At 31.1% G+C, this 18,248-nt stretch overlaps 2 protein-coding genes across 2 annotated transcripts in view; both read left to right on the forward strand.

Annotated features, from left to right (window-relative positions):
• Positions 1–18,248, forward strand: part of LOC143068035 (transcription initiation factor IIE subunit beta-like) — a 210,152-nt gene that overhangs the window by 95,921 nt on the left and 95,983 nt on the right. The window lies entirely within an intron of this gene.
• LOC143067997 (BTB/POZ domain-containing protein 19-like) lies at positions 3–12,675 on the forward strand. The gene is made up of 7 exons (XM_076241719.1): positions 3–182; positions 4,921–5,131; positions 5,882–5,935; positions 7,001–7,129; positions 8,277–8,408; positions 9,978–10,103; positions 10,716–12,675. The coding sequence occupies exons 1-7, from the start codon at positions 100–102 to the stop codon at positions 10,836–10,838; spliced, it is 858 nt and encodes a 285-aa protein (XP_076097834.1). The 5' UTR covers positions 3–99; the 3' UTR covers positions 10,839–12,675.

An 18,248-nucleotide genomic window follows, 5' to 3' on the forward strand; every position in this document is an offset into this window, starting at 1 on the left:
GCGACTCGAGCTTAATTCTACATCCGGAAAAACAAGTGCTTGGATACAGTGGAGAAATTATCAGAATAGACTCAATAGTGTGATAAATAATTTTTTAGAATGTCTAACGATCTAAAAATGGAAGGCAACATTGCAGAATTTGCCAAAGAAATGAAAAAGATTATCAACAACAAAGAGCACAGGTACGGTCATATTCAAATTCATTCTTTGTGTCCACAATAGTAAATTAGAACACTATAGTCAAAGTTACTCTGACGTCCAACGGCTGTTTTGCAAGACAAGCTTGGGCCGTGGGCCGTCGGTTTGCACCAGAAGCGACGTAACAGGGCATCTATTTTGGAGGGGCAAATATTCACTTTTTGATATGAGACGAGCTCTGATGTGGGTCTCTTGGGGTCTAAGCGTGACGAGGGATAGCCAATTTTTGGTAAGCGTGACACGGGAAAGTCAAATTATTGTGCCGTGAAAACGGGAATTAAGGTCTAGCAGGACACGGGAAATTACAAAAAAATGAGAGTTGCTTAGGTACATAGTATAAGCGGGATACGGGAATCTGACAAAACAGTAAGCGGGATCCGGGATCAGAACCCCCCAATGAGACCCCCTCTGATGTCCCACAGCCCAGCTTGTCTGGCAAAACAGCCGTTGGACGTCAGAGTAATCTCGGACTAATTAGAACCACCTATAGAAGACACTATTGTTCACACAACAAGTGTAGAGAGCTTTAAATCTGCTCTCGCGAAACGTCAGTAAATCGACGGCGCCTTCACTCCCGTTGCATAAAAGCTAGAATTGGTAGCTACGACTTTCCCTTACAGTTACAGATACAGATACGGTCAGGTGAAAAATAATATGTACCAAGCTGTACTACCAAGTTTTCATGAAGCTAATGCGTGAAATTTAGCCAAAATAGTAAAGATTAAAGAGAAAACAACAATAGTTCAAATGAAAATGCCACCGATTAAGCATGGAAATGTCTGAGTCTCAGTCTAATTGTGTAAGACTTGGCAGCCCGATCCAGGGTTTCCCTTGGCCTTTTTGTATTGGTATAATTTTCTTTGTCACCACCCCTTCCGTGAAACAATTTTTGTTACCATTCTGATTTTTGTTTGCCAACTACAAAAAAATGTATCTTAATATCAACAATCAGGGTTGTCGTTTCATATTATAATATTGATCTATGGTGACTTATCCTCGCTGCAGATCTGTAGCTCATACACTTTGTAGGTCCTTATAATATTTTTGACAATTTGCAGAGCGAGAACAAGTCAATTTACAAATTGCAAAAAAAAACCGTATACATGTATCTCTGCAAATTGTCAAAAATTTTCTGGTGAAAATTAATTAAATAACTGTAACATAACAGACAAATGACTGATTTTAGGTCTATATTTTGTATGGAATTTTTCATATTCTCTTATGGGTTTAAATCAAGGATCCGGAAATTTTTTCACCTAATTTCGGTCATTTTCATATAACTTAAAAGTTGGTGCCCCTTTTCAAAAAAAGATTGTCAAAATCTCATTACTGCATGAGTATCGCTAGAATGCTCATACTCGTAGCATCAACAAACTTGTTTCACAAAAAAATAGCAGCCTTATTTATGTACAAAATAATGAAAGAAAAACAAATGCATATATACATTGTACATACACAGCATCAAACAACAACCACTGAATAACAGGTTCCATTTATAATATTAACAAATTAAAGAAAGAATATGTTTAGGCAGTGTTTTTTCTTATTCTTATAGACATTCATGACATTATCATGGTTATAGTTTATTTAAAAAACACTATATATTATATGATTTATATCCAGAAAAAAAGGCTGTATTTATGCAGCCTTCACAATAAATTTTTAGAGTCATGCAGCCTGAAGCTCAGTTCTAAAAAAAAATATAATTGGATTCTTTTGGCTTGTAGAAAAGAATTTTAGAAGCCAATGCTGTAGGAATTGTGGTTATGCATGAAATCTGCAAATGATGACCTATAGTTAATTTTTGTGTCATTTGGTCTCTAATGGAGAGTTGTTTCATTAACAATTATACTATTTTCTCATTTTTATAAATAATATATTATACAGAAACAAAGTTTGCTTAGTTATTGATCTTTGTACAAATACAAAAATCTGCCTGATATCATCATCAGATCATCTGAGGTGAGTTCCCAACATAACTCATTTTGTATGCTGTAAAATTGTATGTTGAATTAAAACACTCAGTAGACTCTTTTTATTACATACACCATTAAAGTTACAAACAGAATAAATTCAAAATGATTGTCATCATTATTATTTTTTTGTGATCAATCAGTTTAAACATGTTTAAAAATGCAGGAAATCTAAAGATTTATAACATATTTTAAGTACATGTGTATTTGTGTTCCTACTGTTATTGAAGACTTTGTCATAAAAAGATTATATACATGTAGCATTTTACAAACCTGAGGACTTTTGACTCACCAGTTATGAAAATGGTGAGTCCAGAGAGATTTCCATAAGTCCATAATTCTTAAAGAGCAATTAATAAAAGGTTTTGTAACAGTGGAGAAGTTAAATCTGGATCTGGATCTCAGGATTGATCCCTTGGTTCAGTGGTTTGGCCATTGGATCAAGATACCTGGTATGTGACTGGCCTAAATGCCAGCTGTGTGTTTATGCCCAACCTATTATAGTAGAGGGGCATTATGTTTTCTGGTCTGTGGCTCCGTTCGTTTGTCCGTCTGTGCGTCCGTTCAGGTTAAAGTTTTTGGTCAAGGTAGTTTTTGATGAAGCTGAAGTCCAATCAACTTGAAACTTAGTACATTTGTTGCTTATGATATGATCTTTCTAATTTAAAAGCCAAATTAGACTTTTGACCCCAATTTCACGGTCCACTGAACATAGAAAATGAAAGTGGGAGTTTCAGGTTAAAGTTTTTGGTCAAGATAGTTCTTGATGAAGCTGAAGTCCTATCAACTTAATAAAACTTAGTACACATGTTGCTGATGATATGATCTTTCTAATTTTAAAGCCAAATTAGACTTTTGACCCCAATTATACGGTCCAATGAACATAAAAAATGAAAGTGGGAGTTTCAGGTTAAAGTTTTTGGTCAAGGTAGTTTTTGATGAAATTGAAGTCCAATCAACTTGAAACTAAGTACACATTTTCCCTATAGTATAATCTTTCTAATTTTAATGCCAAATTAGATTATTACCCTATTTCACAGTCCATGGAACATGGAAATGGATAGTGCAAGTGTGGCATCCATGCACTTTGGACACATTCTTGTTTAGAATTACATGTACTTGTGTGATTCCCATTTTCTTTTGATACATACATACATAGCAAATTAATTTGTTAAATACTGATATATAATGGTTAACCACCTCAAGTATTGATTAAAAGAAAACTCCATTGTGGACAAAAACATGTAGAAAAACATTTCCTAACAAGTTTGTAGTAGTTACAGACTAGCACATTACCAGTATTATTTGGGATTCAATCCATCATTCAAAACTAGCTAGGAATCACTTAATTATAGCGGGTCTGACTTATAATTCATTCTTTCAAATACCAGTTACTGGTTAGAATATTCCACTACATCAATTTCATATCTTTCAATTAAATAAAATTATAAAGATATTTAAACAGAGGCTCAGAAAATTCATAAGATACATGTAGCTGTAAATTTTAAAGGCTTTATCTAAAAAACATGTTTTTGTATCAATTTATATATATCTCATGAAATTTTCTGTTTAAATTGACAATTTTTATCTATTTTGTATCAATACATGATAAAATTATATTGATTCTGGACACCAAATAAAAGTGTAAGTTAAGTAATTTGATTAAAACTTTTCACTCAAAATTTTATTTTTTTACCACATTTGACTATTCTGCCATTAGAAATTATATAGTCAAAAATTTCAAGGATATTTTATAGACTTTTGATATTATATTTTTTTAAATATTTAAATTTATATGTATTGAACATGTACAAGTAAGACTATGTTCCATTTGAATAAATCCAATTATTGACTATAGATCAAATTCTACATATGAATTTCATGAAGCAATATTTAAGATAACTTCTTAGAAAAGAAATTTTTCTTTTTAACTTTGATACATGTAGTGCAAGTAGATCACTGATTGTAAGAAGAATATATAATATAAACAATATCATTTCAACATTTCTTAACTAATAAAACTTTAAATAAGAAAAAAATCAAGAGACCATTTACAAATTAGATTTGAGTCATTTGAGCAATTTGATTAAACTTACATTTTTTTCTAAAAAATATTAATGTGGATTAAACAAGATAAATTACATTGTTCAGAAAAATTTACAGGAATAAACTGACTGGCAGACTCATTTTGATGCAGCAGAAGAATTAGAATTATGAAGAAAATATAGTAAAATAGAAATTTGTATTTGTTACAAGAGAAGGTGAAAGAAGCACAACTATAATATTTAAATATCTTATAATGGTCTATAATAAAGAACCCTTTATTCGATCAGCATGCAAGGTAACTTAGTATAGAAAAGGATTGTTTCATTGTTACACACAAAGGTTCACTGTTTTTGGACTGATGCATTTAAACATATAGACTAATATATGGTTTCTTATTTTTTGTGTTAGATTACTTATTTAATAAATGAGGTTTTTAAATTGTGTTGCTTTTCAGCCACTTGATTTATATTAGTATTTCATGTGAACAGTCATTGTTATCATATGTTTAAATTCTAAATCATGTATGTGATATCAGTACATTTTGTTCTAATCCTATGCACAACTTAATCCTTTTAATGAAAGTCTATTTTAAAATTCAAATTCAATTTGTTGGGGTTATTTCAAAGATCTTTTATGTTTAAAATAAAATTTGAAGCATATGTCATAACAAAATTAGATTAAATGTATTTTTCATATTTTTCAGTGATGTTAAGTTCAAAATTGGACCAAACAGAAAAGCTTTTTACGCTCACAGATGTATTTTATCAGCAAGATCAGCCATATTTAAAGCATTGTTTGCTGAACAGACCCCCAACAGAGACGTAGAGATTCCTCTACCGGACACATCACCAGAAATATTTCAGGCCATGTTAGAGTTTATGTATACAAACTGTGTATCACTCACACCTAAAATTGTAAGCATCTTAATGCTTGTGTGTTATAAAATGTATTTTATAATAATAATTCATTCAGCGCATAAACCATGCACTCATTTGTTAAATGATTAATCTTGATGCAAAATCTGTAACTGTTTGAAAATTAAGTTGATATAAGAACCGGGTCAACCCTACAAAATAGATCAGAAATTATCTTTTGAATCCAAATATAAATGTTCTAAAATCAATCACAGTCTGATACATGTACATGTATACATGCAATTGCATAAGGTCCATTTCTATCCCACACATCTCAATTTATATGTGGCACCACCCTTTGTCCATTGAAGTTTTTGTTTATGGCATATGTATATAAATAACATTCCAGCAAACATATTTGTGTTTTAAGGGTGGTGTTAATTTTCCCGAAAACTTTTTTTTGCAAAATTCTGCTAAAAATGAGTTTTTTATGAAATTCACGAACAATTTGATGTCACAAATACATCACTATAGATGATTGCTGAAAATATTTTCGATTAAAATCAATTGAACATTTTAACATATGTTTTTATAAATTTTCAACCCCTTTTTTTTACTGCAAAAAAAAAAGAAGATTTTTAGTTCTATGAGTAATTCCAACAACTTACTAAATTTTATTTAGTCTTTATTTTTATTACTGCGCTGTATGATTAGGATACAGAATAATGTTGAATAAAAAGTTAGAAAAAACTATATTGCCATGATTAATATAATTATAATGTTTTGACATTTACACCTAATCTGTTGCAGGCTTTAGATACATTTGGAGTGTCAATTGAATATGGATTAGATGAACTTAGAAAAGTAAGATACAATTTATTACTTTATTTTACTATTTGTATGAATGCCAGGTCTTTATTTGTTAATTTTCTGAGTTATATTCCATTGTTTCATATGGCTCATTGGTTGACAAATTTACTGTAAAACACCGGCAAAATGAAAATCAGTTATTTAAAGACAGTGCACGTGTTAACAAAACATTCCGTATAGTAACTAATCAAAAATCATGTAGCTGATTTATATTGAAGAACTTTTGGACAACAACTAAAGAAAAGAAATAACAGTTACAATAAAATTAAGAATGGAAATGGGGAATGTGTCATAGAGACAACAACCCGACCATAGAGCAGAGAACAGCAGAAGGTCACCAACAGGTTTTCAATGCAACGAGAAATTCTCGCACCTGGAGGTGTCCTTCAGCTGGCCCCTAAACAAATATATACTAGTTCAGTGATAATGAACACCATACTAAACTCCAAATTGTACACAAGAAACTAAAAGTTAAAATAATACAAGACTAACAAAGGCCAGAGGCTCCTGACTTGGGACAGGCCCAAAAATGTGGCAGGGTTAAACATGTTTATGAGATCTCAACCCTCCCCTATATTTATATTTAATGTATGATTAGCAATACTACAATGTGCAAAAATTTATAATAAAATAGAAACAATCCATGGTTTTTATTTAGTAATGAAATTGAATTCAGGTATCGTGGTCATATTTAGTTGTTAGGTATATTGTACAATCATGTACCTGATATTACAAGAATAATTGTTATAGATAAAGGTACATGATATCATAACAACTAGTTTTAAAGGAGAATAGGACACCAAAATCCAAAAACAATACAATGACTTTTTTTGTATGAAAACAAGTTACACAAAATGCAACTGCATGTTGAATGGTCACACAAAAAACATTTAAATGTAACAAATAATTTACCATTTTATTCTGAATTTTTGTGTAATTTGAATCCCATAAAAATTGAAATTATTGTCAAATGCAAATTTTTCATGCTCATTTCTAGTTGTGTTATTATGATGTCTACACATCTGTTAAGGACATGTTGTATTTTATTTTATTTTTCAGCTTGCAGCATTATACCTGGTAGAAAATCTTAGTGTGCACAATGCTTGTGAATGTTTACAAGTAGCTGTCACTTATAGTAATATTGAACTATTGGGGGCTACTCTCAGATTCATAGAGGAACACACAGAAGTAAGAAATATAGCAATATCAGTACACCCCATCAATTTACTGTACAGTTGACTGCATCAATTCATAAATTTAATTTCTCTTTACATTTTGATATACTACAGTGGTTTTTATGTTACCTTGAGTGTTTTCAAATTTCAGAAAAAAATATCTTTTTATAATCAAGGGCAGATAATTAGTCTGAATTTTATTTGACCATTTGTGTTTTTCAATTTTTCAGAAAATAGGATCCATGAGCCCCTATTTTTTTTTTGATATTTCGTGATTTTTTCTCTTAAATTCTCTTATTGAAATTTGACCAATTCTTTTGTTAAAGGACATATAATACATTTACAGGGGAGATAATGACTTGCTAATGTGAAATAGTATTTTAGTGAGGTCAAACTGTGACATATTGGGAAAAGATGCATTTTTTCAACAGATTTTTGTCATTCAACTGATTTAACTTGAAAACAAGTTCATGGACCCCTCTTTAAAATGAAATTTGGTATGAAGATTATTTGCACCAATTTTCATGAAAAGTCAACAATGTCATTTTTTTTATATTTGATAAATATACAGCGTTTTTTTTTCTCTAAGTTAATGATCATTGACATTATTTGATAAATATGAGTTATTTCTAAAAGAAAAATGGAAAAATTATTGGGAGAGTTATAAAGAATAGAAATTACAAATAATTTAACAAAAATCTGCTTGTGTTTATCTTTAAAAACAAAAAAGTTATGTATTTCAGTCGAAAGAAAAATACATCCACAAATCTGAATTTTGAGCAAATGTCTGAAATTTCGAACCTATTTTATACATAAAGTAGCCCACAAAGGTATATTTTATATTACATATTTGATTTAATTAGGTACAAAATATTCTATATTCAAATATTTCATCGTTTGACCAAAACTATATCATATGCCCTAACTGTGTCTCCAATAAGGAAAAATTAAATTTCTTTGATATAAACCATATAAAATAGAATTGCTTTTGTAATTTTGAATGTATTTTTGCAATAAACAAGGTCTGTGACTCAGTGGTATTTTACAGAAGTTAAAGAAAAATCTATCATCAAGCATTTAGACACTCTAGCTACCTTAAATATATTGTACATAGCATTAATATAAAACTTTTGTTTGACATTGTCTTTGTTGAATTTTAGGCTGTTTTGAAGTCCAAAGCATTCCAAGAACTTTCTGATGAATCTATGAATGAAATTCTACAGAGTGATAACTTACAAATGGATGAAATTGAACTACTGAAATATGTCAAAGACTGGGCAACCATAAACTCAGTAAGTACCTAAATGTAGTTATAAAAAAAAACCACCTGAATATTCTTCTGTGTGAAAGTTCCTCTGTATAAAAGTAGACTCCAATATATTAAAATACACTGAATGGTCTTCAAATAGCAAAAGCACACTCACACACAGAACGCATCTTTAAAAAAAACTACTGGTTGTCATATTTTATGCTACCTAAGCTTAATTTTTAGTTATTTATGTAGTTATTACATATACTTGTCTTGTGATTAGTTTTGTGCTAGTCTTTGATCTCTAGATTGTCAAATTAATGACATCTAAGACAATGAACAAAATTTGGAAATACATTTGAAGACGGAAAATAAGAATTTTTGATACATATGGCCAGGGTTTCCCCTGGGTCAATTATTTTTTTTCGCCACCTCTTTCGCCAAAACAATATATTTTTCGCCACTTTACTATTTTTTTCGCCAAGTAACATAAATATATTTTTCGTTTAAAATTTACCTTTTTTTTCTACCCCCCCCTCCATTAAATAAGATGATTTTGCCCCATAGTGTCTATGATTATTCTCTCAAACTTATTTTAGAGTCTACATTTTAATGAATAAACACTAAACGTTTACATTTAAACAACAGATTTTTTTTAACTTAAAAGGGAAAAATATTCATTGTATTTTAAACAACTTTTCTAAATGAGGGTGCCACTATACTTTTTATAATAAAGAATATATAAGTCCTGGAATATAACAAAATTAATGGACATGTTTTTATCATATAATACCAGTATAGTTCGTAGGGAAAGTTTCTTTAAAAGAAAATTACTGATGTGCCCTTTTGTACTAAGAAGTGGTTTTTACAACAAAACAAAAATCACTCAAACGACTTTAAAGTAGTCTCCCAAATCAATTACCTATATTTAAGTCAAAGGATAATTAAAGTTTTAAATCGGAGATTTTTCTTGCTTTTGAACATTTTTCGTCACAACAACAGCTTTCTTTTCTAAACTATCTTTAAAAGGAGAGGAGACGTCAAAAGTTTGCTTCAAACACGTGCGTCGCAAAGTGGTAAATAAATTCTGTATGTGACATTTAGCGGAAGCCATTTAACCATATCATTTTGTCAAACAATTCAATCAACACCTTTATTAATAAGTCCTTTGTTGTCGATAGTTATAAAATGCAATCAGCTGATTATTGATTTTCTGTCCAAATCTTAATGAGGTCAAGGTGAATTCCGAGTATTGTCTAATCTGGTAAACATGGTAAAGTCAGAGAAACTTGAAAAAAAGTAAATAAACAAGATGGAGAAAAATAAATCGTTATATATATTTCTTTCGCCAAATTCTTTCGCAAATGACAAATTTTTATCGCCACAATTATTATTTTTTCGCAAATTGCGAAAATGGCGACCGCCAGCAGAAACCCTGCATATGGCTGTACTAGCCACATTCTCCAGTTACTGGTTTATGGCTGTACTAGCCACATTCTCCAGTTACTGGTTTATAGCTTGAACAAAATATCATAGTTCACAATAGCTTATGATTCATTTTCATTGTATGCAAAATGAATAGTAAATATAAAATTTGTATCTATTTATTTAGACAGTATTAGAAAAATCAGTGAGTGAAGTAGCAAGAAAAGTAATACCTAAGATTAGATTTTCATTGTTGTCTCCTGAAGAATTAGAGAAGATAGAAAAAGACAATAAAAAAGACAATCTTATTCCTGTAAGTAGTTGATATTATCTTTTTCTAATTATGAACTTTGTATTTATACAAATCTTTCAAAAGATATATTTTGTTTAAAATATCTTTTGAGTTGTTGGGTTACTTTTTAGTCTTTCACATATGTATGATACTACTGATACTCCAATCATTTAATTATAAGTCTAAAGACTCTTTAGTGAGTCATTTTTTGTATCGGCACACTTGTTTCTATTACCATTCAATACAGTTCAATAATTGATTTATAAAAATATAGTTTCTTGAAATGGTACTTCCTAGCTGCATTGAATATAAAATACATAATACTTGGTATAATTTTTCACAAAATCTAAACATAAATTAGGCTTTCAATATAAGCAAAACAACATCCTGAAAGTAATACTTTTTGTACATGGCAAATGCAATATGAATGAATACAAAGAGAGACTGCAAAAGTGATTCTAAAGTGTAACATGTTCTTTATTTTCATTCTTGTTTAAGTGTTTATTGTCATAAATATTTCATGTAAACATTAGAAATGGTTTCAATGTTGTCAAAATTTTTGCTATAGCCTTGATATGCTAAAGAAATATATTTATTTTCATGCATTACTGAATGGTGTTGCTTTTTTTCCAGATTGATTGTTTTAACAATTCATGGCGTTTCCATGCAACAAAGAAAGGAGACCCAACAAATCCTCTCATGAAGAGAAGAAAAGGCACAGAAATCAGAGATCATCTAAAGTACTTGGACCAGTAACTGAAATATTTGTGAACTCTGTGATAATCAAAACTGTGTGTACATAGATAGCTAGACTGATAAAAATTGAATGTCAAATCAATTTATGAGAGCTAGTGGACATTTATAGGAATAATAGGGTCAGCAAAGGTCAGAAATGAATAAATGAATAAATTTATTAGACCTTTAATTTAATGTTTTTTGAATATTTTCTTAAACTCTTGAATTTTTAGGACCATTTTTCATAAAAATCAGGCAATAATATTTATTAATCAATGCAGATGATGAAATGATTATAATTTGAATTCAAACAATATGATAAAAAAAACAACAGAAAACTTCAAATATTTCACATGCATATAGGAGGATTTAGAAACAAACAAAAAATTGCTTCTTTAAAAAAATATCTGTCACAGTAGTTCTATTATGAAGCCATTACTTAATTTCATTTTTTATTACATTTTTTGGGACTACAAAATAAACCAAGAATAATTGTGAAGTTTCATTATAAACGCATATGACAATTTGGAAACTGATTTGTTATTCTGAATTTTATAATTAACAATGTCAATAGTGTAAAATGCACACAATGATGTTTTGAAATTTTTGGGGTTTGCTTTACATTATGTAGCTAATCTAGGGGATTATTTACAAAGTAGTATTTGAAATCCTGATAAGCATTGTGTATAAACTTTTTTTTTTCAGTAGGCATTTGGACATTATTTATGCACTCATTTTGTTCTTTTTAACCATTGTCCACAATTTTTTGTGCAGTTTTGTTTATGAAAGCATTAATATCCCATATTTTTTGTGCAGTTTTTGTTATGACAGATTAATTGCTCAATAGCAATTAAAGTTTATTAACAATATTCTGCAATGTATCTTAGTAATTAGTTTTATGTTAATTCAACTTCATTGTCATTGCTGGATAAATTTTAAGATAAGTTGAAATGTAAACATTTTTTATTTTTGGTAAGTTCCAAATTTATCTAGCATTAAATATCATTCAATAGTTTTTTTGATTGTTAATAAATTATAAATGGTATAATGTAACCTTTATTTGTACCTTAATGATTCCTTTTAATATTATTTATGCATAAATATTTGCAAACAGTTACTACACAAAATAGTTCGTTAATTATTATATTTTTCTTGTTAACATGTTTTTATTTCATTTTATAGTTATATTTATAGTATATTTTAGCAATTTTTCAACTTAGGTGCTTTTGTGTGAATCTTTTTGACTTGTATGTATCCACCCTTTTATAAAATAGTTCCGTCCATTTTTATTATGAAATGTTTGTGTACCTTTTGCTTTGTGAGACATTTTTTATGATAAACATTCCATAAGTATTTGTACTGATTTATTATTAATATGTTAAACAAATTTGTAATAATCATAATCAAATTCAGTTTCTTGAAGAAATTGTTGCAGCAACACAATTTTGCATTGTACCTAAGGTTTTAGATAAGGTCTTATCTAAAGTATCTAATACTTTAATGACTAAATTATTGTTCAGATTTCTCATCAGCAGGAAAATTTCAAACTTTGGTTCTCTTTCATGATTATGACTTTAGCTAACATTTGATTATACGAATCAAGACCAATTATCATTTTGAATTTTCTTTTCCTCCTTTGAGAAAAAGAACTTTGTACGCAATTTTACATATCTGACAAAATATGTAGGGGAAATAACTCTGTAATAATTATTTTAAAAAGTTTTCTACTTGGATAATGTTTATTTACTTCATGTATTTAAATATGATAAATGTATCTTAAGAAACTCATATGACCTCATTTGATTGTAATATATATGTTAAGATACATGAAATTTATTTATTAAATATAACAATTCATCATAGTGATTATTATAGTTTCATCTGCAGCAAAAATTGTGGCGTTTTACTTTGATTTTTGTTCCATCTGTAATAAAAATGTCATGTACAGAATGACATATGTATTGCTCTTCTATTAATTAAGATGGCAAAAAAAAAGAAAATCTTCTTATCATGAACAAGGACTCTTGATAGATCATTGATATAGAATCTCGTGTAGCCTTTACATCCATACATGGCAGCAACATCATTTCATGAAGATTTAAAGATTAATTTATAAAAACACTCTCTGTTGAATTTTTGAGTCATTTTATGTTTCATTTATGGGCATTATGTGTTTCTGAGTCTGTGTGTCCTTTCATTAGTTCTTCCATCTGTTTGTCCCTCTGTCCCCCTTCAGGTTAAAGTTTGGTCAAGGTAGTTTTTGATGAAGTTGAGGTCCAAACAACTTGAAACTAAGAACACATGTTCCTTATGATATGACCTTTCTGATTTAATGCAAAATTAGAGTTTTGACCCAATTTAAAATCCATTGAACATAGAAAATGATAGTGTGAGTGGTACATCTGTGCACTATGGACACATTTTTGTTTTTTTTTCCTGTCATAGCTGTAGAAGAACCTGTCATAAATATAAACTAACCCTGTCATATCTGTAAAAGAACCCTGTCATACCTGCAAAAGAACCTGTCATACCTGTAAATGAACCCTGCCATACCTGCAAAAGAACCTGTCAAACCTGTAAATAAACCCTGTTATACCTGTAAAAGAACCCTGTCATACCTGCAAAAGAACCTGTAATACTTGTAAAAAATCTGTCATATCTGTAAAAAAAACCTGTCATACCTGCAAAGGAACCTTGTCATACCTGTAAAAGAACCCTGTCATACCTGTAAAAGATCCATGTCATACCTGTAAAAGAACCTGTCAAACCTGCAAAAAAACCTGTCATACCTGTAAAAGAACCCTGTCATACTTGTAACAGAACCATGCCATACCTGCAAAAGAACCCTGTCATACCTGTAAAAGAACCTGTCATAAATATAAACTAACCCTGTCATACCTGCAAAAGAACCCTGTCATATCTATAAAAGAACCCAGTCATATATGTAAAAGAACTCGGTCATATCTGTAAAAGAACCCTGTCATATCTGTAAAAGAACCCTGTCATACCTGCAAAGGAACCTTGTCATACCTGCAAAAGAACCTGTAAAACCTGTAAATGAACCCTGTTATACCTGTAAAAGAACCCTGTCATACCTGCAAAAGAACTTGTCATACCTGTAAATGAACCTTGTCATACCTGTAAAAGAACCCTGTCATATCTGTAAAAGAACCCTGCCATACCTGCAAAGGAACTTTGCCATACCTGCAAAAAAACTGTCATACCTGTAAATGAACCCTGCCATACCTGTAAAAGAACCTGTCAAACCTGTAAATGAACCCTGTTATACCTGTAAAATAACCCTGTCATACCTGCACAAGAACCTGTCATACCTGTAAATGAACCTTGTCATACCTGTATAAGAACCTGTCAAACCTGTAAATGAACCCTGTTATACCTGTAAAAGAACCTGTCATACCTGTAAATGAACCTTGTCATACCTGTAAAAGAACCTGTCAAACCTGTAAACGAACCCTGTTATACCTGTAAAAGAACCCTGTCATACCTGTAAAAGAAACCTGTCATACCTGCAAAAGAACCTGTCATACCTGTAAAAAAAACCTGTCAAACCTGTAAATGAACCCTGTTATACCTGTAAAAGAACCCTGTCATACCTGTAAAAGAAACCTGTCATACCTGCAAAAGAACCTGTCATACCTGTAAAAAAAACCTGTAAATGAACCCTGTTATACCTTTAAAAGAACCCTGTCATACCTGCAAAAGAACCTGTCATATCTGTAAAAGAACCCTGTCATACCTGCAAAAGAACCTGTCATACCTGTAAAAGAACCCTGTCATACTTGTAAAAGAACTCTGTCATACTTGTAAAAGAACTCTGTCATACCTGTAAAAGGACCCTGTCATACCTGTAAAAGAACCCTGCCATACTGGCAAAAGAACCTGTCATACCTGTAACAGAACCCTATCATACATGTAAAAGAACCCTGTCATGCATGTAAAAGAACCTGTCATACCTGCAAAAGAACCTGTCATACCTGCTAAAGAACCTGTTATAGAACCTGTCATACCTGCAAATGATCCCTTCCATACCTGTAAATGAACCTGTCATACCTGTAAATGAACCCTGTTATACCTGTAAAAGAACCCTGTCATATCTGTAAAAGAACCCTTTCATACCTGCAAAAGAACCTGCCATACCTGTAACAGAACCATGTTATACATGTAAAAGAACCTGTCAAACATGTAAAAGAAACCTGTTATAACTGTAAAAGAACCCCATCATACCTGAAAAAGAACTTGCCATAACTGTGTAACAAAAATCGGTCATAGTTAATTTGTTTTGATATGAAATACCAGTTGCCTTTTCCTATTAATTGTGTTTCTATATGTATATGAGTTTCTCTATAGTTGGAGCACCATCTATTACTAAAAACACGCCTAAAGTTGGTATAGTCTTGATTTGCACCCCTTCAAGTATAATGCACCGTTCCATATGGTAGTATATAAACTGGCTCAAGACAAAGAAACTTGGTCAGTTTTATGTGAACCTTTGAAGTAATAACATCAGGGATTATTTTCCAACTGGTAAGTAGAGTGAATTAAGTGATTCCAAAGGATACATATATGAATAGTGTTCGGATTTGTATGTGGATATTGCAATAGTTATTGTGATATCCAGTGAAACTTATGTAATAAGTTATTTGTATTAGTGAGAATACAAGGTGTTTACTTGCTGGTGTTGCGAGTTGTTATATTGTTGAAGTGTATTTGTGAGAATACAAGGTTTATACTTGCTGGTGTTGCAAGTTGTAATATTGTGGAAGTGTATAGGTGAAAATGCACTGTGTTAAACCTTACCAGTTAGGATAAAATTCATTGTGCGGGAACTCAAAGGGAAAGTTAGTGTGTGAGTTAAAAGTCTAATTGTGTCATTGTGTTAACGTTATTGTGGTTAGTTGCAGACTAACAAGTTGATACTAGATATTGGTGGTGTATATATGTGATTTTTTGTTCATACGTTTTGTGTGATACTTAATTGATGCATGTTGCAAAGTAATCTGTTGGTGACATTGTGTAATAAAGGGCTGTATGCATGTTGCATAGTAATCTGTTACTGACATTGTGAATAAATAGGTCTGATACTGATTGTGTAGTGACATTGTGTATGTGCATTGTGAATGAGGTACTGCACTTTGCATTTTGATTTATGTGTATTGTGCTGTGTATATATTTTTCGTTGTAAATCCATTTAAGGGTGTGTTAATTGTTTTGAATAGTTGTGGTACAAAATTGAGGTTAACACTTGAAATCCTTATCTATTCAGAAACGGATTCATTGATCGCCCGTTACAAGTTACAACTGTAAAAGAACCATGTAATACATGTTAAAAAAAACGTTGGCTGTCATACCTGTAAAACCCCGTCATACCTGTTAAAGAACCTGTCATACCTGTAAAAGAACACTGGAATACCTGTAATAGAGCTGCGTCACAAGAAATCTGCATTCAAAGGGAAACGCCTTATTCTCATACAGGAGATTCTTAGGAAGAATGAAAAGAAGCTATAGCTAGTATTATCTTTTTTAACATTAATTTCCGCCTTCAAGATTGTGTCCTCGAACAAATAATTAAACGTGTGGTGACTATGATTTGATTTGACTGATTTTTTGTGTTTTAACGCCACTTTTAAGCACCGCGTTTAGACTATTTCATTGCGGCCAGTTTTATTGGTTGAGGAAGCTGGAGTGCCCGGAGAAGACCACTGACAATTCTAGTCAATTAAAATTTAAGTGGAGTGCGCCCACACGAGTGGGGTTCAAACTCACAACCTCAGTGTTGACTGGCTAGTGATTTAACTGTAACATTTTTTTTTCTACTGTAGTAACTACTTAGACCACTCAGCCACCGAGACCCATGTGTGGTGACTATGTTGAATGCATCAATCAAACTCGATATAAAAGATGCAACAGATACAGTTAAATCTGCCTCATATATCTTGATTTACATCCATTTCTGAAATTTCAATTTTTATACAGTAGCATTCCATGTAATAACATTACAGCAAGGCCTGCACATGGAATATAGATCTCCCAATTGATACAAATTCCCAACGTTTACCTTTCCTTTCATGATTTCATTGATAAAGGGTTGCTGCTCCAAATGAAGCTAATAAACAGAGTTCAAAGTGCTGAAGCTGTAGTCATCACTCCGAAAATTTTATGAACACCATCACGGGTTGGTTGACCGTCATTGAATATCTGTTTCACAAATGACGACGAATATGTTCCAATGGTCTGAAAAACAATCCAGTCCTCTATTTATCAAATGAGATCTACCGAATTATAATTTTCACCAGGTTTATATTTGCATATGCAATACGATGGGTGCAACACGTGTAGCAGGTCATAAAATGTCTACCATTCCAGAATGTGCCGCGTCAGTCCAGTTTTTGGTGGTGCTTGTGCTGTTCAATGTTATGTTTCAGAAGTTGTGTTTTTTAGATAAAAAATAAAAATCATTGGCCGTCTTTTCTCATCTGAGTTTTCAGCTCTTTGATTTAGATAGTTGGTAGTCTTTTGATCGTTTTTCTATTTTTTTTTTAATGGCGTTGTTAGTTTGTTATAAACGGAGAAGGACTAAAAACTAGCATAATATCCTGGATTGTAAACTGGATCCATGCATATATAAAAACGCATATAGGTATGGTCATGTATATGTCACAATCCTTGTGTTGTTTTTAGATCTTCATAGTTGACCGATTTGCTTACAAGTTGACACAGAAAACATATGGCATTACTGTCAACAGAATATATATATTAACATTCTACTTCAATTTATTTCGTCCTAACCGAGTGCACATTTAGCTTTTCAAAACTGAATCTTCAGCTTAAGATAGATAGGGGTCTAAATTAAAATCCATAGACTTTTTTCAATAATCAAGTTTCCAAAATGTAGTTTAAATCAGGTTTTTTTCTCAAATACATGATAAAAATGTATGGGTCACGTTTTTTTCAGCTACAGATTGTGCAACTTGTCAGATTTTGTACTATGCAATGTTAGAAAATGTACCAGTTTAATGTCTGAAAGTCAAATGTACATGCATCAACCTAACATTAAGTGCTATTCTCTTTGTCCTCAAACTGGAAATGAGGAAACCTGAATGGTTTAAATTTAAAGTTTATTTTTCACCGTATACCAAAATCATATCCATGAAAAGTCTGTTTGTGTTCTTATAATGTGTGTGCATCAGTGTTCAGTATTAGACTGTATCATGAAGTTGTGAAAATATGATAGAAATATGCGAAACAAAAGACTGTGTGCTTGCATCATCTATTTGTGTTAAGCAGTTCATAAAACACTGATAACTTGTACATAAAAAACTGTACAATAAACTCATCATAGATACCAGGACTAAATACAAATTATTATTACAACTTATAACAACATATATAATCAATCTATTATTTGATGAT

Source organism: Mytilus galloprovincialis, chromosome 1 (assembly GCF_965363235.1).
Source record: "Mytilus galloprovincialis chromosome 1, xbMytGall1.hap1.1, whole genome shotgun sequence".
NCBI lineage: Eukaryota > Metazoa > Mollusca > Bivalvia > Mytilida > Mytilidae > Mytilus > Mytilus galloprovincialis.

Excerpts from the sequence above, each read along its gene's own strand:
- LOC143067997 (XM_076241719.1), top strand. The coding sequence starts at position 100 with ATGTCTAACGATCTAAAAATGGAAGGCAACATTGCAGAATTTGCCAAA. Across the intron at positions 183-4,920 it reads ATCAACAACAAAGAGCACAG|TGATGTTAAGTTCAAAATTG; the intron begins GTACGGTCATAT and ends CATATTTTTCAG. Across the intron at positions 5,936-7,000 it reads GATTAGATGAACTTAGAAAA|CTTGCAGCATTATACCTGGT; the intron begins GTAAGATACAAT and ends TTTATTTTTCAG.